Source organism: Haliotis cracherodii, unplaced genomic scaffold, assembly GCF_022045235.1.
Source record: "Haliotis cracherodii isolate W230 unplaced genomic scaffold, xgHalCrac1.p SCAF_11, whole genome shotgun sequence".
Lineage (NCBI taxonomy): Eukaryota > Metazoa > Mollusca > Gastropoda > Lepetellida > Haliotidae > Haliotis > Haliotis cracherodii.
Genome location: NW_027266266.1, coordinates 1,884,058 through 1,904,441, shown reverse-complemented (window position 1 = coordinate 1,904,441; position 20,384 = coordinate 1,884,058). Strand labels below are relative to the sequence as shown.

Genomic DNA, 20,384 nt, shown 5'->3' with positions numbered 1-20,384 from the left:
GATGCTGACAAACCTAGAAACATAATCAGGGAGAACCGGGATTCGAACCCATAATCATAGGTTTCTGCCATAGACAAGGGACGCAACTCTGCACAGCGATTGCGGGGCCTTAGACGACTGGGACACCCGTGCCCCAAACGGGGCTGCCACAAAGAGGCTGATGGAACGTTGTCGGCAAACAACTGACAGGACGAGGATTAGGACGACCGGTGTGACCACGCCCATTCAAGACTGTCACATGTTCTCCTTCACGAAACTGCTTCCTCTCCACTATGACATCTGCATCGACTGTACTCGGACATCGTGTAAGTCGACAGTGTCCAGACAATTGATGGGCCATGGTATCCCAGTGACGTAAATGTTAACAACGCGGACGTGACAGATTTCTGACGTGAAATAATAAGCTCTCTATTTTTCTGATAATATGGTCGCTATTTTCGTACGTGTGAGTTTAACTAAAATAATATAGTCGCTTTTATTTTTACGTGTAAGTTCAACTCAACTAATATTGTCGCTGTTTTACGACGAGTGGGTTCAACTAAAAAAATAAGGTCTCTATTTACTAACGTGTGGGTTTAACTCAAAAAATAAGGTCGCTATTTTTTTATTATGTGTGGGTTTACATATTTTCGCGACACGCACACGCACACACACACACACACACACACACACACACACACACACACACACATGCAATAATCTTGAACGCAACGCTAAACCTAGTCTGCACCATGACCGGGGAATATATTTATATATGTATTTTAAGATTTTTTTTAATTTTAGAGTCAAGAAGGATATTGTGGGGAATGGAACCCGGGTCTTCGGCGTGACGATCTAACGCTTTAACAACTCTGCTACCCATCGTCCGCCCCTTCCTTATCAGTACATAGATAATAGGATTACCTTCTTCCACTGCTGTTGTATTTCTCTCTCTCTCTCTCTCTCTCTCTCTCTCTTAAGAGAGTGGTACAATATCGGGCGGGAATACAAAATGAAAAGACCGCGTTCTACAGCACGTCCACCTGTCTCTCCCAGAAGTCGGATCACGTCTGTCACGCGCGTGATCATGTGACGTGCATATCTACTCGATGTTCGGGACAACTCCCAGCTTCGTCAGTCTCTGCACACTTAATATATTTGACTGAATAGCAATGAACACATGAACAAAAGCTTCGCCAGGAGACCGCACATTCATTGCTGGCGACCGCTGCTGTAGATTTGGCTGTGAACAATGACGTGATCCAAGATGGCGGCCGATATGGTGTTTCTGGTCACTGTGTGCATCGTGTCTGTTACTGGATTCTTCTTCCTGTGTTTCGTGGTGTTGTCCGTCGCCTGCAGCGTCTACCCCAACGTCTGCCACAAGCGGAAGTCGCTGGGAAAGTTTCGGGGAAGGGTCTGCAGTTTCAGGGGAGGTAACCGGAGTCTTCTTCATCGTCATAACGCCATTGTATTAATCAACACATTTATGAGTATTTTCTCTGATCTCTAGGTAAACACATCACGTGTTATGTGGTAGATATGGTTTTGTGCAGGTAAATGAAGATGTTACACATTTTGATTAAAGTGGAAAATGTTGCTGGTGTTTAATGCAACGTATCCACGACGACGCGCGTCCCAGTTTAAGCGTTCGCAAATTACGTTAATAAACTGTTTCCTCCTGCAGCCATCAAATGATAGCCAGGGGATTTCTGGTTCTCGGCAATTGTGTCTTTCTCAAATATCACTGTAAAGTATACTATTTCGCTATTGGAAGCATTTTGTATTTTGAAGGCAAGAAAACTAGCCATTTGGATATCGGACAATGGAAAAGATGGTTGGTACGCACACGCACACGCACACGCACACACACACACACACGCACACACACACGCACACACACGCACACATATATATTTATATAATTCCTTGTCGCTTGTTCTGAGATTGATCGATAGCTCGTTTCAAACTGTTTAAGAAATCTAGTATATCTACATATAGCGTATATCGACAAACATTTCACATGACCCTGAACAGTTACGAAATTGTTAAATTATGTATAGGTATTTTTTAGTCCAATATCAAGTTTGAAGAGTGTGGTATGAATAACATAGAAAGGAAAATATTGCTTATTTCACCGATATAGTTCCCATGCAATACTGCAGCAGATATACATTGGATACAACGTTGTTAAATTTTGTAATTAACTAATCGAATATATTGAAAAACACTTCTGAACCGTCGATGACATTACTGGCAAGATCAGTTTTATCACATTTTAAACAGTTTTCACTGGTTTTGATGCCAGTTGATATCGAACATTTTTAGCCATATACCTAGAATATCCGGGCGTGCTCTCCGCTGAAGTGATATCTAGATATATACTAGTATGTGTTTCATGTAGCTGCTTCGTGACTGGCATAGCCATGGTAGATTACCCTGACCAGCCGTGTGTGTGTTGTAAATACTCTGTGAATACTCGGCGAATTCTCTGTGAATACTTTGTGAATATTCTGTGAGTAATCTGTAAATATTCCGTGAATATTCTGTGAATACTCCGTGAATATTCTGTGAATACTCCGTGAATACTCTGTGAATATTCTGTGATTACTCCGTGAATATTCTGTGGATACTCCGTGAATACTCTGTTAATATTCTGTGAATACTATGTGAATACTCTATGAATACTCTGTGAATACTATGTGAATATTCTGTGAATACTATGTGAATTCTTTGCGAATGTTCTATGAATACTCAATGAATACTCTATGAATACGCCTGCAATAGCTTTTCTGACATGTATTTTGCTAAATGAAGTAAATGACCAGCCGATGCATTCCGGAAATAACCGAACATTGGAAGAAAATATCCAGCACTTTTAACTGCTCCCTAACTTATTGCCATCAGTATATTCCAACACCCACATGATGAATACCTCAAACTAAACTTACATTTAACTTATGTGGCACAAATCCAATATAACCACCAAATATCAATATTTATCTCTTAAGATGTGTTGGTGAGTTAAAATATCAATGTTGATTGGTAATGTCTGTATCTACTTATTACCATGACAATAAACACTATAACAAGAAAATAAACAAATCCCAAACCCAGCTTATGTGGTCTCTTAGCTCACCGGGAGCACGGGTGCCCCAGTTGTCTGAGGCTCCGCGATTCGCCATGCAGAGTTGCGTCCCTTGGGCGCGTCAGAAACCTATGATTGTGGGTTCGAATCCCGGTTCGCCCCAATTATGTTTCTAGGTTTGTCAGCACCAAACCCGTGCTCGTGGGTTTCACCGAAGTGGTAAACATCTGAGACCTGCATCACTTCGGGTTTTCCTCCCACATTAAGGTGACACGCCGTGATATAACTGGAATACTGTTAAGAGCGGCGTTAAACCAAACTCACTCACTCTCAGCTCACCACCCGGTCAGCTGGTCGTGAGTTCGAACCTCAGATTCACCCCGCTATGCTCCATGGTTCACCGGCACCATACCCGTTGTCGTGTTGCTGACCTGGTTAACGTCTGCGACATTATTTGCTCCCGAATTAAGCAATCATGCCGTACTTAACTGACATACTGTTCAAACATTCATGCTCACACTGGATAACCGAGTCTGACCTGCTGTTTCTCTTCAGGAGGCGGCGAGGCTCTAGAGGGATCCCTCTCTGCTTTCAAACAGTAAGTACATTGTAAACTGCTGGACGACAGAAAGTATGCACTTGGAAATTAGATTTGACAAAAAAAGTACAAACAACATAAAACGTAACTTGGCTGCATCAGTCGCCGAAACTCTGTAAACATGACTCTTCAACCGGAAGTCAGAGATTTCACCGCAGACGCTGTTGCCCGGATTAACGGGGGTTACCCCGTGGTCTAGCGGATAGAGCTCCTCCCGGAGTGCGGGAGGTCGGTGGTTCGATCCCCTGGTCTCGTCATACCAAAAGACGTAAAAAGTTGGTACTTCTTGTTACCATCCCTGGTGCTCGTTATTAAGGGGCAAAAACAAGGCGTCACTATACTGTGTCTGTGTAGGGTATTGATGTTACGGGGCGGTCGGGTAGCTTAGTGGTTAAAGCGTCCGCTCGTCACGCCGAAGACCCGGGTTCGATTCCCGACATGGGTACAATGAGTGAAGCCCATTTCTGGTGTCCCCTGCCGTGATATTGCTGGAATATTGCTAAAAGCGGCGTAAACCCATACTCACTCACTCACTATTGATGTTACACTGCGACATGGTATCTCAGTGGGCTGGCACTATAACAGCAGCAGGAGTCTTGACTAGTACAAGCAGCAACTCACGTCGCTGTATAAATGCAATACTCTTTAAAGCAACGTTAAACCCACCTTATATACCTAGCCAGTGGGTGCTTACACCGCTGATTTGTGTGAAACTCCACAAGACCGTGGATGTGTACTACTCACAACAAGTTAAACGACACCTAATTGGAAAACTGTGTGTACCCACCAGCCTTGGCATCATAACTGTCATATTCAAATCGGGCGTTCTTTAACTTCTTTGAGCGGTATATATGCACCTACCTTGGTTAATGTGTTAACATGCTGACACGACAGATATAGGTCATGGACTGTTCTTCCGGCAGTGAGCGTAGTTTTTAGCAGCGACACCACGCTGCGTATGGTTTGTAAACACGCATTGTATACAGCTTGGGATCAAACCCGTGACTTCGTTGTGACGAGCGAACGCATTAACCGCTAGGCTACTGTTCCGCTCTTCACATTAAAGTAGTATGCGTCATCTCAGAGTGTAGGGTGGTGCTTGAACACATTTAAACATGTAACTATAACCTGTGACAGTTCTTCCTCGATCGGAGCAGACTTCTTCCTCACTGCCAGAAGAACGAGAGATGGCGAGATTATCGTCTTCCCAGACGAGACTTTGAAGCGGTGTTGTGGCACGCCGTGGAAAGTAACTGACTCGTTATATAGGGTAGGTTCGCATGTCAAAGTAGCAAAGGCACCGTTGTTATATTTCCCTTCATTGTGAATACCAATATATCTTAATAAACGAACAAATGTTATTTATTTATACAGAAAGATAAAGTATTGTTTCCGAACGTGATTTAGGTTACATTTTTTAAGTGAAATCTCGTTTATCAGCACGATACTACCGTATGGAAACAGAATAACGAAAATTATTGGCGCGTAGCATTGTCGGTTTAAATATTTACGGACATGATCCTCCAGATGATGGAGCTTCCGGGATGTCGAAATTTCGCTTGGGAGTTAAAATTGCGTTATTGAGTATTTGACCACCATTAATTTCATTCGGAAATGACTAGATTCAGAACAAAAAAAATATATTTATTTAGAAAAAAATGGGGATATTCTTACGTAGTGAAAGGATTTCCGGGTTCCAAACTGATTTAACAAGTTTCAATCAATCATGACACTCTACTGTTTATTTTATAAAGTAAAGAAAAGGGAATGTGACACAGAGATATAGTGTTTGTTTGTTTGTTTGTTGTTTAACGCCGCACTCAGCAATATTCCGGCTATATGACTGCGGTCTGTAAATAATCGAGTCTTGACCAGACTCCACGCAATTGCGTGGATCATGAGCATCGATCCACGCCATTGGGATGCGGTGACACGCATTAACCAAGTTAACCAAGCATAGTCGCCTTTTACGGCAGGCATTAGTTGCTGAAGAGTGTAGAATACCGAGTGACGACCGTCGATGAAACAGTTGGCATATGCCGATTGAATATCAGCTGCAAACTCGTTTAAAGGTTATGAAACCTTAAACTCCAAACCCGTTCATCTGACAGAGCACTTTTAAAGGGGAACAACTTCGGTTTCTTTTGAGACAGGTATTCAACCAATCACTTATTTGTAACATTTAGTGCATGTGAATTAGGGTGTACGTCGATCGGCAAGTTCGCACAAAAATGAAATCAAAATGGTCTTACCTGTAGGCAACGACCATTTGATATTCTGAGGGGTTCGGGGTATATTGTTTCAGCTCTAGTTTCCAAAACAGATATTTTTAAAAATTTAAAAGTATGAAAGAAAAACATGTAGCAAATATGTCATTTTTGTGCATCTTAAGTCTTTGGATCTTAAGTTTATGAGCTTAAGGTTATGTTTTGTTGGTTACAGGTGCTGCCATGCCTGAGGCCGCCATTCTTCCTGCGGTATCAGAAAGGTGAGGCCATAGGATCGCCCCAGACTGCCTTTCGATGTTAAGCATTACGTGTACGCGTCCAGGTGTTCCATGGAATCCTGCCATGAGTGAATGAGTGAGTGAGTGAGGGACTTTGGTTTTACGCCGCTTTTAGCAATATTCCAGCAATATCACGGCGGGGGACACCAGAAATGGGCTTCATACATTGTACCCATGTTGGGAATCGAACCCGGGTCTTCTGCGTGACGAGCGAACGCTTTAACCACTAGGCTACCCGACCGCCCCTATCCTGCCTTGAAGAAGGGTAAACAAATACCCAGAAGTTGTACTTAAAATACCCACTGAAACTACTGTGTCTTGTAATGTACTAAGTTTTTTTATATTTGATAAAACATATCTACCATGATTTACGGTACAATGTCTATGACAGGATTCGCATCACGAGGAAAGCCAGAACCGATTCCAACTCTTCGGGAAATATTTGAGAGGTTTCCTAAATCCGCCGTCTTTATTGACGTCAAATGTGAGGGTGTGGACCATGCGTTGATTGACGGGGTGAGTTGCAACAGGTGCAGGCACGTTCAGAATTCTTGTTGATCATGACCCCGCTCTGAAAGTTGCCCCGACGACGAACTTGTATTTAGTTTATATGCACTGTTAAGAACGGCTATTTTGAACCTGATTCCTACTTTTCTCTCTCTCCCCGCCCCCAGTACCCAGTCTGTTTTGAAAAAAGTCATAAGAAGGGTAGTCTTTACTGGCCTTATCTCCACTTACCGCTTGGTGAATGGATTCTAACGCGTAATAAGTTGACGTATAATTGATATGTGCCTCAACGTCATGTACGTGTTTCGACGTTCCATCAACGTTCCACCAACGTCCGACGTCTGATGACTTTTGTATGTAAGGCCCATTGACGTAGGCGATCGCAGCCACAGATGAACGGTGGCTCGTAACGAAGGAATGTGAACTAAATCGTACTTAAAATAGAATGAAAATGAATTATACTAAATCAGCGTTTGCCTAATATAAGTTTACACTATGCATGAATTTCGCCCTGTCTATATAGGTCAGAGTGGAACAGGTCACCAGCACTGTTACATGTTGTAAGGAGAGTTGCATCTTCCTGAGGCAAGGGCGTTAACTGACTATATAAGATAGCTATATGATAAATCGCAAAGAACAATGAAGAACGAAGTGTTGTTTATTCTCCCTGCAGTTTTTTTATTGTACGATAAACAACTCCCACTTGTCGTTTATTTCTTAAATAGAAGTCCAGTTTCCGTCCTTGCCGAGTGAGTATGGTTTTACGCCCCTTTTAGCAATATTCCACGGCGGGGGACACCAGAAATGGGCTTCACACAATGTACCCAAATCGGGAATCGAACCCGGGTCTTCGGCGTGAAGAGTGAACGAACGCTTTAACCACTAGGCTACCCGACCGCCCTCTGCCCTTCCCGAACTCCCGTGGATTTTTTTCCAAACCTTTTCATGATTTTAATCAAGGGGCTCGCGTGATTTGATGCACCTCGCGATGTAAGACCCGTTTTATGACAATATAGACCTTGCTGATCGACCATATCTTCTTGACTGGGGGCCACCGTTGTGTTTGAAACAAATGCAAGTGATGGAATCTGATTGGTCCATAGGAGAGGCTTAGAAGGGACATAACTCGTAATAACCACTGGTGGCGCTACGATCGAGCCCAGGAATTTCGGCCAAGTTCGGCAAGGGTGGAAACTGGACTTTTAAAGTCAGTTAACTCTCTTGCCTCGGGAAGATGTGGACCACTGGACCGCACACCATCTCTATCCCAGATCCATGTTTGTGAAGTCTGTTTTGTGTATGATCTGACGTCACTTCCTCTGTTCAGATCGCGAAGCTGGTGGTGAAACATAAGCGAGAGACATCCACCGCGTGGGGGAGCCACGACACCAAGCTGGTGAACGCCCTCTACAACAAGGTGCGTGTTCGTGTCGGGGCATCAGGACGTCATGGGTATCTTCTCTCCCGCCGACCTTGAGGTTACACACAACCAAATGTTTTCCCATAGACTTCTATAGTAACGTTATATATTTTTAAAACAAAGTAGGCAATCAACAGTCATTACTTGCACATGTATGCACAGTCTGGCCTTAATGCTGTCATAAAAACACAAAAGAGCTCCTTTGCGAGAACAGTTCCACACCAAATGTCACCTTCTTGAAAATATCTCTGGTCACATTCAGCACAAGTCATCTTGTTAAAAAAGTCAGCACCAAATATTGAAAAACATGGTCAGTTTTAAGTACTGGATGGATGTATACAAAAGACTAAAAATCTAAAACAATATCATCCAATCACAGCCTCCAGATATCTCTCGATCTGCACTGTAGGCTCTACGGAAACGGCTCTTACTCTCAGTCGTCTCGGAGTAAATAATCACCAGATGCCAAGTAGCGCTGAACACAAGTCAAACCAGTCGAGATTATAGTCCATAATAAGCAAATTTTGAAACCGCGAAGAAAAAGCCATCAACTTTGAAAGTTGGAGTGTTGTTGCCCATTAAATTACCGCCCCACTCAAAACATATTTCCATTTCCCCCCGCTTGAATATATCTTATCAACACAGCCGGAAAGAATGAACGAGTTTCCCTTTCATAATCAAATCCGCGCTGCGTCGTTGTGAGAATATTCCAAGAATTAACTCTGGCCATTCCTTTCTTCTAATATTATTATTCGTATCCAAAGCACGGGTTAACATGTCAACTTCATGAAAAAAACCTCCTTGTAAAATAGTTCCTGTGTTTGTTGTTTAACGACGCACTCAGCAATATTCAAGCTATATGGCGGCGGTCTGTAAAAAACGAGTCTGGACTAGACAATCCAGTGATTGACATCATGAGCATCGATCTATGCAATAATTGGTCAGCGAGCATGACAACCAGATCCAGTTAGTCGCCTTATACGACAAGCATGGGTTGCTGGAGACCGATTCTCATCAGGATCCCGACGGTGAAGTGAAATGGGTTTAACGTGTCCAAAATGATTGCACTTATATAGCGACGTGTGTGTGTGCGGCTGCTTGTACTAGTTCGGTCTAATGCCAATTTTAAAGTGCTAGCCCACTGAGATACCATGCCACAGTTTAACACGAATACCCCACTCAGACACAGTATACTGACTCCGAGGCAAGTCCTTGTTTAAGCCCCTTAATGCCGAGCGCCAGACAGGGTAACAAGAGGTATAATCTTTTAACGTCTTTTGGGACCGGGGATCGAACCCCGGACCTTCAGCTCTCCTGGCGGACGCTCTACCACCAGACCTGGTGGTCGATTATAAAATGTAAACACGAGGATAAATTGAGAATCTCACCCGAGTGTCGTTTGATATTTATCACCCAACATCATTTTTCAGTTTGTAGACAGTGATAAGCAGTGTCTAAAGTGTGAAAAGTACTGCTAGCTTCAGTAGCAGAGCCATTGGTGATGTCATTTGATTCTGACGTCATGGTAACAATGACGTCACAAGCATTGTGATGCAATTTCATTGCAGCGATGTCTACCCAAGCGATATCTCCTGTGGGAGCCAGTTTTGGATGATAAATACTTTTTTAATTTGAAGTTTACACGATATAAGGCTTTTTCATTGGATGAGAGGTCGGTCACATGACCGCGAAATTGACGTTCATAAGTGTATGAACGACACAATTTGACGTTCATACGTTTTTCACGAGACCGTGTTCTTTAAATGACGTAAACACTGACGGACTACTTCCACATTCCTGGGGAAACCCCTGGGAATTCCCTAGCACGAAAACACACATAAGCGTTCTTTCTGATAATTTAGAACCTTTATTCTTGGTCTCAGCGTTTCAGTATACATTGAGAAATGTCAGAGAGCGTGACTGCATGATTGTTCACGAATATCCTCGCTGCGGCCTATCCTAATGAACAAACGATGAAATGCACATCTAAACTATCGTAGTATCGACTCGATCCGTGCCAAGGCTGACATTGACCGTCTCCAGCAATCTATGAATTTACCTTAGTGTCTGTTTGACGCATCTTTATTCACCTTTCAATGAGCGGCCAGTTGATCAATGATGACGCACACATGTAACCGCCACACGTTCATTAACAACTTCGGAAATCTCTCCCGTCACGTTTATCGTGTCGGCCATTTTGACGTCTTGTACTTGATGTAAATGTATTACGACCCGCTGTCATTGTGACTGACTTACTGAGGTAGTTCTTTACAGACCTTTCTCATCTAATGAGGATATGATTTGAACACATGTGCTGCTTAAGATGTTTCTGAAGAGCAAGTTGTGCATCCATACGCCCATGTCACCTCTCTTTTTGAGGAACTATTTTACTCCGCGATATAGCTGGTTGTTGTATGGCTGTCAGAGTAAACATGAAGTCACACGTACTAAATAAAATTGTGTTTAGATCTTGGCCTACATCGTTTGAGGTAAGAAATTGTGATGAAAAAATTATAAGCATTGACTTTCACTTTGTGTGAGTTCATTGGAGTATGAACCTTCATAGAGTGAGGGCCAAACATTGTATGAACGTCGTCGCAAGCTCCGACGTTCATACAGTTTGGCCCTCACTCTATGAAGGTTGATACTCCAATGAACTCACACAAAGTGAAGGTCAATTCTTAAATGAATTTCGATAATTCCTGGCGTTAGCTTGAGTACCATGATGACGTCACTGAGTGGTTATTATTCCAGAACCCCTTCATCCCGCTGTGGGTGAACCGCCACCGTCGCTCTGTATTCCTCTTCTTGTTCTACCTCGGTCTCCTGCCCTTCACGCCCATCAAGGAGACGGTGTATCTCACCCCTATGCCGTTGCTGACGCTGGAGTAAGTCTGCGTGATGCTTGAGTCCCATTCGGTATTCGAGCCCACACTCTCATATTTCGTACGTGTGTTTTGTATGGTAAATACCCTGCATCAGGAATACCCATTGTATTTGGCGAGCCTTGGGTAACCCCAACGAATACCGTCCTCCTGGGCGTTATCCTGGAGCGAAACCTATTCATTATATGATAAAATATTATGTCAACACACTAAGGGACTAATAAAGATCGTTAGCCGAGTGGGTTTCAGTATCGTAATTATCCCATGTTAGGAATAAAGATTGTGAACCTTTGGCGAATATAATTATACATTTTAAGTATTCCCAATGGGGAAGCACATGGGGAAATCCCTTTCCAAGCAGCATATTGGGAACTTTAGTCAAAAGCTTCATCATCATCATCATCATCATGATCATGCTCATCATCACTCGCCGTCTTTGTATTATTATTGTTGTAGTAGTCGTCGTCGTACTCGTAGGTGTAGTTGTACTGTAATTATTGCAGCCCTCAGCGAGGCTTCCAGGTCGGGTACATGAGAGGCTGGAAAACATGGATTATTGACAAGTGAGTTTGGTTCTCTGATGTCACGGTGCATGAACCAAAAGGGAGGGTCGTATTGAAAATGACGGCACAAATATGATATGAAATCTTTAACACGTCACAAATATATAACATACAATCCTCATTTTAGTTTGTTAATTATTTTCTGTAATGAAAAATGACCTTAAAGTCGGTCAGCCCATTGATTTGTAGTTATTAACAACTTAAGACATATATTCATATATAAATTTGTTTCATCTTCAAACAGTTAAGATAATAAGGCCTACCGAAATCACAAACTGATAATGGTTATGAGCATACTAACAGTAGGTGCTGTGATACTATCAATGGGTGAAGATCCGGGGTAGAATAAGTCTTCAGCAACCCATGCTTGCCGTAAAAGGCGGCTATGCCTGTCATAAGAGGCGACTAACGGGATCGGGTGGTCAGGTTCGCTGACTTGCTTCATGCATGTCATCGTATCCCAATTGCTTTGATCGATGCTCATGATGTCAATCACTGGATTGTCTGGTCCATACTGGATTATTTACAGACCGTCGTCATCTAGCTGGAATATTGCTGAGTTCGGCGTTAACAACAAACAACCAGTGGGTGTTGGACTGGGTATGCTGGTTGTGACGGGTCTCTCAGGCAATTACCACTCAACGAGAAACCAGATAAACTGAAGACGTAGTGTGAGGTCATACGTAACTCACTAAATCTCCCTTTCAGACTGATGATGAGCGGGGGATTGTTCAAACATCTGAGAGCCAGAGGGATACCGGTGAGCTGTGACCTAAAAGCATTTGTGACCAACTCATGTTACTCCGGGACAATGCGAATAGCGACTCGTGTCCCTCTCGTTGCCATTTTTGAGACTGGGTTCCGTCTAAGCGCAAACGGGCAGAGCTAAAAGAATTGTCGTACATATAATGATTCACGTACATTTCCTCCATATATCGAAAAGAGATTCTATTGGAAACACATCGGAAGTTACAGTATTATACAGTATGAGTGAACACAGTTTACTGTATCTTGGGTATATTTATAAATGCAAGACATATGATAACCACACCCTTAGAAAATATTCGGCATACGTGTCCTCGAGAAACCATTCGTTACACCTCGTTTTACTTACGGTCCATTCGGGACATCTCGTGACCCTATGAAATATTATCCTTGCGAAGCACAAAGAGTTGCGTCCCTTGTGGTTCGAATCCAGCTTCGCCCCGATTCTAATTCTTGGTCTGTCAGTACCGTCCTGTTCTCGTTGGTTTAGCCAAATGGTAAACGTAAAAGACCTGCGTCACTTCGGGATATCCTACCAAGCGGCTATGTATCTGAAGTAATGTTCAATGCGGCGTCAGACAAAATTCTACACTTACAACTGTCTCCTATTGTTCATACACATTGTTCTATTTCAGACATACGTCTACTGTCTGAATCAGCCACACGAGTTTGACCGCGCGTTCGAGATGGGCGCGACCGGTGTCATCACTGACTTCCCCTCCCGACTGAAGGACCATCTGGACCGTCTGGATGCCGAGAAGAAGGATCGCGAGGAGTAGAGCCATGGACCATGTCGGCCGATTGGAGATAGTGGACCTATGGACCATGTTGGCCGCTCTGGGAAACAGTACCATGGAACATGTTGGCTTTCAGAAACACTGGACCATGGATCATATTGACCTCTCTGGGATAGTGTACCATGGATCATGTTGTTCTCTCTGAGATACTGTACCATGGATCATGTTGGTCTCTCTGAGACACTGTACCATGGATCTTGTTGTTCTCTCTGAGACACTGTACCATGGACCTTGTTGTCCTCTCTGAGACACTGTACCATGGACCTTGTTGTCCTCTCTGAGATACTGTACCATGGACCATGTTGTCCTCTCTGAGACACTGTACCATGGACCTTGTTGTCCTCTCTGAGACACTGTACCATGGACCATGTTGTTCTCTCTGAGACACTGTACCATAGATCATAGTGTCTTCTCTGAGCTACAGAACCATGACATCTGCTGTGCTCAATGCATTTTATATCAATAATTACTCTTGGCGAGGTCAATTAGCGCAGTTCAAGGACCTGTGGACCCGACCCCCGGGGTTCGGTCAGACCGGCGATGGGATCGTGTCCAAGGTTCTTTGTTTTCGTATACTGACCTCGTCAAGAGTAAACATTTTGTTGTTCCGAAGTTCACTTTAAGTTTATGAAGCCTTCAAACACTCCGCCGTTCACTTCAGTAATATATGTACTGCTATCTGTCAACATGAGAGATACCCTAACTGAGGGTTGTCTCCCTTACACTGAGCACTGGTCCCAAAAGGCAGCCAGGAGTAGCCTCCCTTTGCATCCTTCACATACATGTGTGCATACCATGTTGCCTCCGTCAGACAGAGTCAGGGAGTTTCAATGTGCCACAATAAACATATTTCACAAAAAAGCAAAAATGGTAAACATATACAACTTTATTTTAACATTGTTCATACACAGACTAGCTGTGGAAACCCATTTCTTTTCACTGTTTGGCAATCTGGGAATGTCAAGTGACCCTCATGAAAAGATAAACCATAAATCTGATCTGCGTGGGACTGACATCTTGACATTTGGAATAATTAAAGAGGATAACTTGTCCAACGTCAGTTATTAAGTAATAGGAACACATGTCTGTAATATCAAATGTCAGATTAGACAAAATTTACTTTGCCTGGTTGCAGTGAATTTGAGCTGTATAATTGACTGTTTGTGGGGCAAGATGCATTTTCTGCTGCATCGTCTGTCACGCTGAAATCAGTTTCCTGCAAAAGTTTCTGGATGCAGTCGTTGGAAACTAGTATGAAACCACTTCCCCCTCAGGAACATTTGATAAAACCTCCCCTAATACACGACACACGTCATGTTCCTGTTCCCATTTCCCGCGTGATGTTTTGGTTGATGAATACATGACACACTTCTTTTATTCTTTGTACGACGTTTTAGAGCTACGTCTCGTTCCTTAATCATTCACCTGATGAAAGAGCAGGAAGTAGCTCGGAAACGTTGTACAAAGAATAAAAGAAGTTGCTATCCATAAAAAGTGTCATGTATTCATGTTCCACCAACTTCTAAATGCCTATCAAAGACTTCATGTTTAACTGATGTCTCTGATTTGTGTCCAACTACATCAATGCTGTGTCTGCCCCGTGAAGATTCCGGGGTCAGAATAGGTCTTCAGCAACCCATACTTGCCGTAAAAGGCGACTATGCTTGTAGTAAAAGGCGACTAACGGGATCGGGTGGTCAGGCTCGCTGACTTTGTTGATACATGTCATCGTATCCCAATTGCGTGGATCGATGCTCATGATATTAATCACTGGATTGTCTGGTCCAGACTCGATTATTTACAGACCGCCGTCATATAGCTGGAATATTGCTGAGTGCGGCGTAAAACAACAAACAAACAAACAATGCTGTGTCTAGCCTCTATTCCCTTGACATCCAGCACAGTGATGCATGTTGCTGTGGGGCAGTGGTTGGTATACAGTCATGAAAGTCCTGCCTCTTCAGAAGTCGTCTTCATCCTCTTCCCCCGGACATTAGGACCACCAGGGAGATTGTCATATCCCAATTTCTTGGAAATGTTTTCCCTGTCTTTACCACAGGCTTTCATTGACAAGGATGATGTTTTGACAAATACTTTTCCAAACTGGACACTTTGGTTGCCTACCTTTTGAATAAAAGACACTCAAGAATCACACTAAAATTTCAGTTTTCACATGAGCTCACTCAGACTACATGCATCATTGGAAAGGAAAAGATTCAATATTCAGCAGACTTTTACACGAAATCATTGTGACTATAGATTCACTTTACATCTACTGGTACAGGTTGACATGATAAATCTAAGTACATGTAGATAAAATAGATCCCAAGTTCAGTAATAGCGAACACATGCCACGACTGACGGAATCCTAACGCAACAACGCCATCGGCCGACTACAAACAGGAGAGTCATCTTTGGCCGTACCCAGGTTTTTCCACGTAGCACCAAGCACCATTACAAGACTGTGGAACCGTTATCAGACACAGGGGACAACACGTGACCTTCCCAGATCCGGTTGATCCCGATCACTACCAGAGCAAGAGAGAGATTCATGCGGCTACATCACTTGTGTGAAAGAACCACCACAGCCACCTCTACAACTACGGCAATACCAGAATTGCGTAGGATATCAGCTCAGACAGTGGGGAACCGTTGAGGGTATTCGCTCTAGACGACCAGTTCGAGGTGTCATTTTGACGGACCTGCATCGTCGGCTGCGACATCAATGGTGTCAAGGTCACAGAGTATGGCCACATATGCGATGGAAACAAGTTTGGTTTTGTGACGAGTCATGTTTTATGTCACGGATTGTAGACGTCATGTTTACAGGCGTCGCGGGGAACGTTATGCACGAAACTGCATTCAGAAAATGGTGGCAGTGTGATGATGTGGGCAGCCATCTCCTGGTAGAACAGACTGGAAATATAACGGCACAACGTTATACGTAGGAGATTCTTCGACCACAGGCCCTTCCAACAAGACAACGCCCGATCTCACATGGCAACACAGACAACCGCCTTTTTCAGGAATCCCAACATCCAGGTCCTGCCATGGGCCTCCGGGTCTCCAGATTTAAACCCCATCGGACATTTACTGCATGCACGGGATCAACGGCTGAGAGCACGTCAGCAACAATCACAGAACCTTCGACAGTTGGCACAAATACTGCAGGCAGAGTGGGTGAACATTCCCCAGGCCACAACTCGGGATCTGATTGCTTCTTATGAGACGACGATGACAGTCAGTTTTGGACTCTAATGGTGGCCATACAAGATATTGAGAACGGACGACCTTCACCTTGAACATCTACTGTTCCATGTGTGCCATATGAAACCTTGGTCAATGACAATGATATGTGCCGTTTTTGAAAAATCGATTATTTATATGATGTATAGAATATTTATCTAATATCACTTTTGCGTTTCTACTGCCTAATCTAAACAACGCCAGTTATATTGGCATGGATAACGCCAGTTATCACCAGATACCAGATACTGTCGCGTCAACCATTAGTAGTCTGAAAGCGACTCTGGAAATCAACTGAAGAACTACAAATACTTCTTGATTAAAAAACCCCCAACCTCCCAATACTCATTTCATAGCTTATAATTATTCTACCATTTTCCCAAGCAAATATAATGCAGTACATATCTTAATTGCTCCTCCCGTCAACGCATATCTCAATAAAGTAAATAACAGCATTTTGAAACCACCTCCAAGTCAGGTGATATTTGTACAAGTGAGAAAGCACGGACCGGTGTGAGGTCATCACCTCGGGACAGGTGTCAGGTAATTACCTCAGGCTATAGGCCGTATCACACATGCATGACAACACACGAATAGTTGATCATTTTACCTGTAAAAGTACCTTTTTAGGTTAAAGATGACACAATTGATGGATAAGAACTTCTTTATTTACCGTAAAGGTGACGTTTCGGTATAGATCCTTACACCGTTGTCAAGCAATAAAGAAGTTGTTTTCCATAAAAAATATATCTATTTTGTCATCCGTCAACTTCTAAGTAATGCCAATCGAACTCAATTAGATTTGCGTTGTTTTGATATATGTCATTCGTAGTTACTGCATGAAGCCAGCAAAGCATCTCTTCCGCCAGTATTTCAGCAGGACCAAGTGATGAAGCGCTGCCGACGTGTCGATGTAATGCTTGCGTCAGGAGATTTTCTGCAGACACTACATACTAATCCTCTCCCAGCAACGCGCACATTTATCCAATAACCCCCTTCATCATTAAAACCTCCTCCCCCCCCCCCCCCCCCCCCCCCCCACACACACACACATACTCAGTCATCCCCGACTCGATCCGCCAGCTGGTGTAAACAATTAACTCCTAGACGTCAAATAGTTATAACTTCCTGAAGACGGCCGGCGGGGGTCTGTGAGTGGCGAGTGGCGTACACACGGAGGGGTGGATGCTGCGCGGGGGACGAGATCTACATCTGCAGGTCAGTGTCAGTGTGTTGTTAACAGAATGAATCACATTATAATTGTTATAGACGTTATTTTACAATGACTTTTGCCTCATGTCGTAAGGTGCAGATATTGTGTAGATAATGTACAGGGCCACGGATAGCCACACTATTACTGACTGTACTGATTACATTTTTTTCATGTAAACAGTACAGTCAGTATGGCTATCCGTGGCCCTGTGAGATAATGCAGCCAGTCTGACTCAGCCCAGCTGGACGTACATCTATGCTCCCCACAACCCTTAACCCTGTCTTCGAGTCAGTTCATCACACTGTAGATGTATGATTCAACTGACACCAGTTGAACTGCACCGTCAAGCTGCCGCAGAGGATCAATGCTGTCAAGTGCAGAGAACAATATACTATAACCTGCTCAACGATTTCCTCTGTGCTACACGTGGATGTTTCTGCTTCATAGGCGGTGAGTGAGTGAGTGAGTGAGTGAGTGAGTGAGCGTGCGTGCGTGCGTGAGTGAATGAGTGCATGGGTGAGTGAGTGAGTGAGTGAGCGTGCGTGCGTGCGTAGATGAGTGAGTGAGTGAGTGAGTGAGTGAGTGCTTGGGTGGGTGAGTGAGTGAGTGAGCGTGCGTGGGTGGTTGAGTGAGTGGTTGAGTGAGTGAGTAAACGTGCGTGCGTGCGTGCGTGCGTGGGTGGGTGGGTAGGTGAGTGAAAGGTGAGTGAGTGAGTTGTGGTTTAGGTCTAAAGATTTTAGTATCTGGACCGAAACGCACAGGAATAACAGAAGCTGGACCACACGGTCTGTGCTGTCACAATCTCAGTAGCATTTATCAATTATGCTGAGTCAACTTTAAAATAAATATTTGGGACATTTGGGCAGATAATGACCTTAACCTTTCATATTCAATAATTCTACATATCCCTAAATGCCAATGACTTAAAATATATTACGTTCTAAAGGATATACTTTAAATCGCTTTTATCAATAGTAACTGTCGTCACAACGTCACACACGTTACATACTGATGCTTATGGTTTAAATATACTTGTACATATACGCATACAAACTATACACCCGACCTGTATGATTGTATCACGTATGATGTTGAAGTATGACCCTACTCCGCCGAACTACTGGACCGGTTGACCTTGTTCCAGAGTTCGGCACGGAAGTATTTATAAGCATGCCGTTTTATATTAACCCTGGGGTCTTCCGTTGCTTGATCAGGTGATTTGCACAGTCAATGAGTTCATGGAATCTCCTAACACTATCCTTAGCGATTCCTCACGTGATATAAGAATGAGTTCCACATCTACAGCGTGGTCTGTGAGTCTACATAATGTAGTGTTTGAAGTCAAAATCTAAGTGAACAAGTTATTTTTTATTCGAACACTTCTACAGATGACTCAGAACTACAAGTAATTAATACACGTGAGTGCAGTCACGTCACGCTTGACATACTATGACGAAGATATGGAAAATCAATAGTTGACTGGTTCTATTTTGGGTGTGAGAATCATTCTATAGTCGTTGTTGCGGACATAGAAACGCAACCGCTTGACCCCTGAACAGATACAGCCAACCCGTGTGCGCTTGTATGTCACCTGGGCTTGAAAAGATATCTGTTAGGCGGGAAGGCCAGAAGATCGATTTTCTTCCTTCACTGCAGGACAAGCCCGAGCAGACGACAACTGGAGCAGAGGACAACTGGAGCAGAAGTGAATTTGTGTAGTCATGTGAGTAATACTTTATTGTGTACTCATTAACACACATAGTTTGTCCGGATAATCAACACAAGGTTCAGTTGCTAATAGTGCGGGGTCGTTTTGTAGTCGAGACTCGGTTTAATGATCAGATACCTTTGTGTAAGCTTCTCAATACTGTTTGCTTGGCTTTAATTTGCGTTTTTGTTGTGAGTTAGCGGCAGAGTCCCAAGTGAACTTAGTATAACAAGAACGCCCGTTTTAAAGGTACAAGGTAGCTTTTTCTAGTGTGGCGTTGTTCATTTTATGAAATTGAGTTCTGTTTGAAAATGGGCAATAAAGTCCCCCAAATTGGCTTTAATTACACAGTCCCGTGCAAAGATACCATTGTTAAAAAGGGAATTCAAGCATGGACGCCGGCTAAAAATAGACTCATCGGAATACAATCTACATCGAGAAGAAAAGCTATATCTAAATAAGATTTAGATGACGCAGCGTAAACACAGCAATGAACCAGACTTGTAGTTGCCACTTTTTGTAGTCTCTGAAAGTGCTGAAGCAAGGGTCAGACGTTGCATCTTTAATTGAATGATAGAGATGGGATACAGTCGTTGTGTTGACATCAGCTGCGGAGACGGAATGTGAGGCCGGTAATTCCATGTTTAATTGATGGTCCGGCAATTAATACAGTACTACTGAATGTGTTAGTCGAGGAGGATACAGAAAGAACGTTGGAGCTACTCACAGTTCTAGTGACAGTAACGGTGTTCATGAGATGAGAGAGGTGCGAGTAGAAGGGTGACGTCACAATCGTGGATATTACAGTTATGTCACGGCTGTGTCCACACCGGGGAACCAACGGTTGATAGTGTGAATAATAGGTACCAGTAGTGTGTAAATGAATGTTGTTTTATGTCATATTTATCAGTATTACAGTTATAAGACAATTCTGCACCCGGCGAACCAGTGGCTGATAGTATGAACAGGAGTCGTGGGTTAATAGTGATTAATAGCTTATAGTGATTTCATAGACAGCAATGATGTAGTATATTACCCAGTCTGTACCGAGTGGGTTCTTTTGAGTGCACAGGGTGAATGTACTGTACACTAGGAGTAGTGACAACACT

General features: G+C 43.3%; 1 protein-coding gene across 1 annotated transcript; it reads left to right on the top strand.

Annotated features, from left to right (window-relative positions):
* The first annotated feature begins 1,246 nt into the window (after window positions 1–1,246).
* LOC139455214 (lysophospholipase D GDPD1-like) lies at window positions 1,247–13,090 on the top strand. The gene is made up of 10 exons (XM_071236760.1): window positions 1,247–1,415; window positions 3,623–3,665; window positions 4,803–4,935; window positions 6,108–6,153; window positions 6,563–6,687; window positions 8,006–8,095; window positions 10,853–10,986; window positions 11,487–11,546; window positions 12,255–12,306; window positions 12,947–13,090. Exons 1-10 carry the CDS (start codon window positions 1,247–1,249, stop codon window positions 13,088–13,090), a joined length of 996 nt encoding a protein of 331 aa, XP_071092861.1.
* The last annotated feature ends 7,294 nt before the right edge of the window (window positions 13,091–20,384 follow it).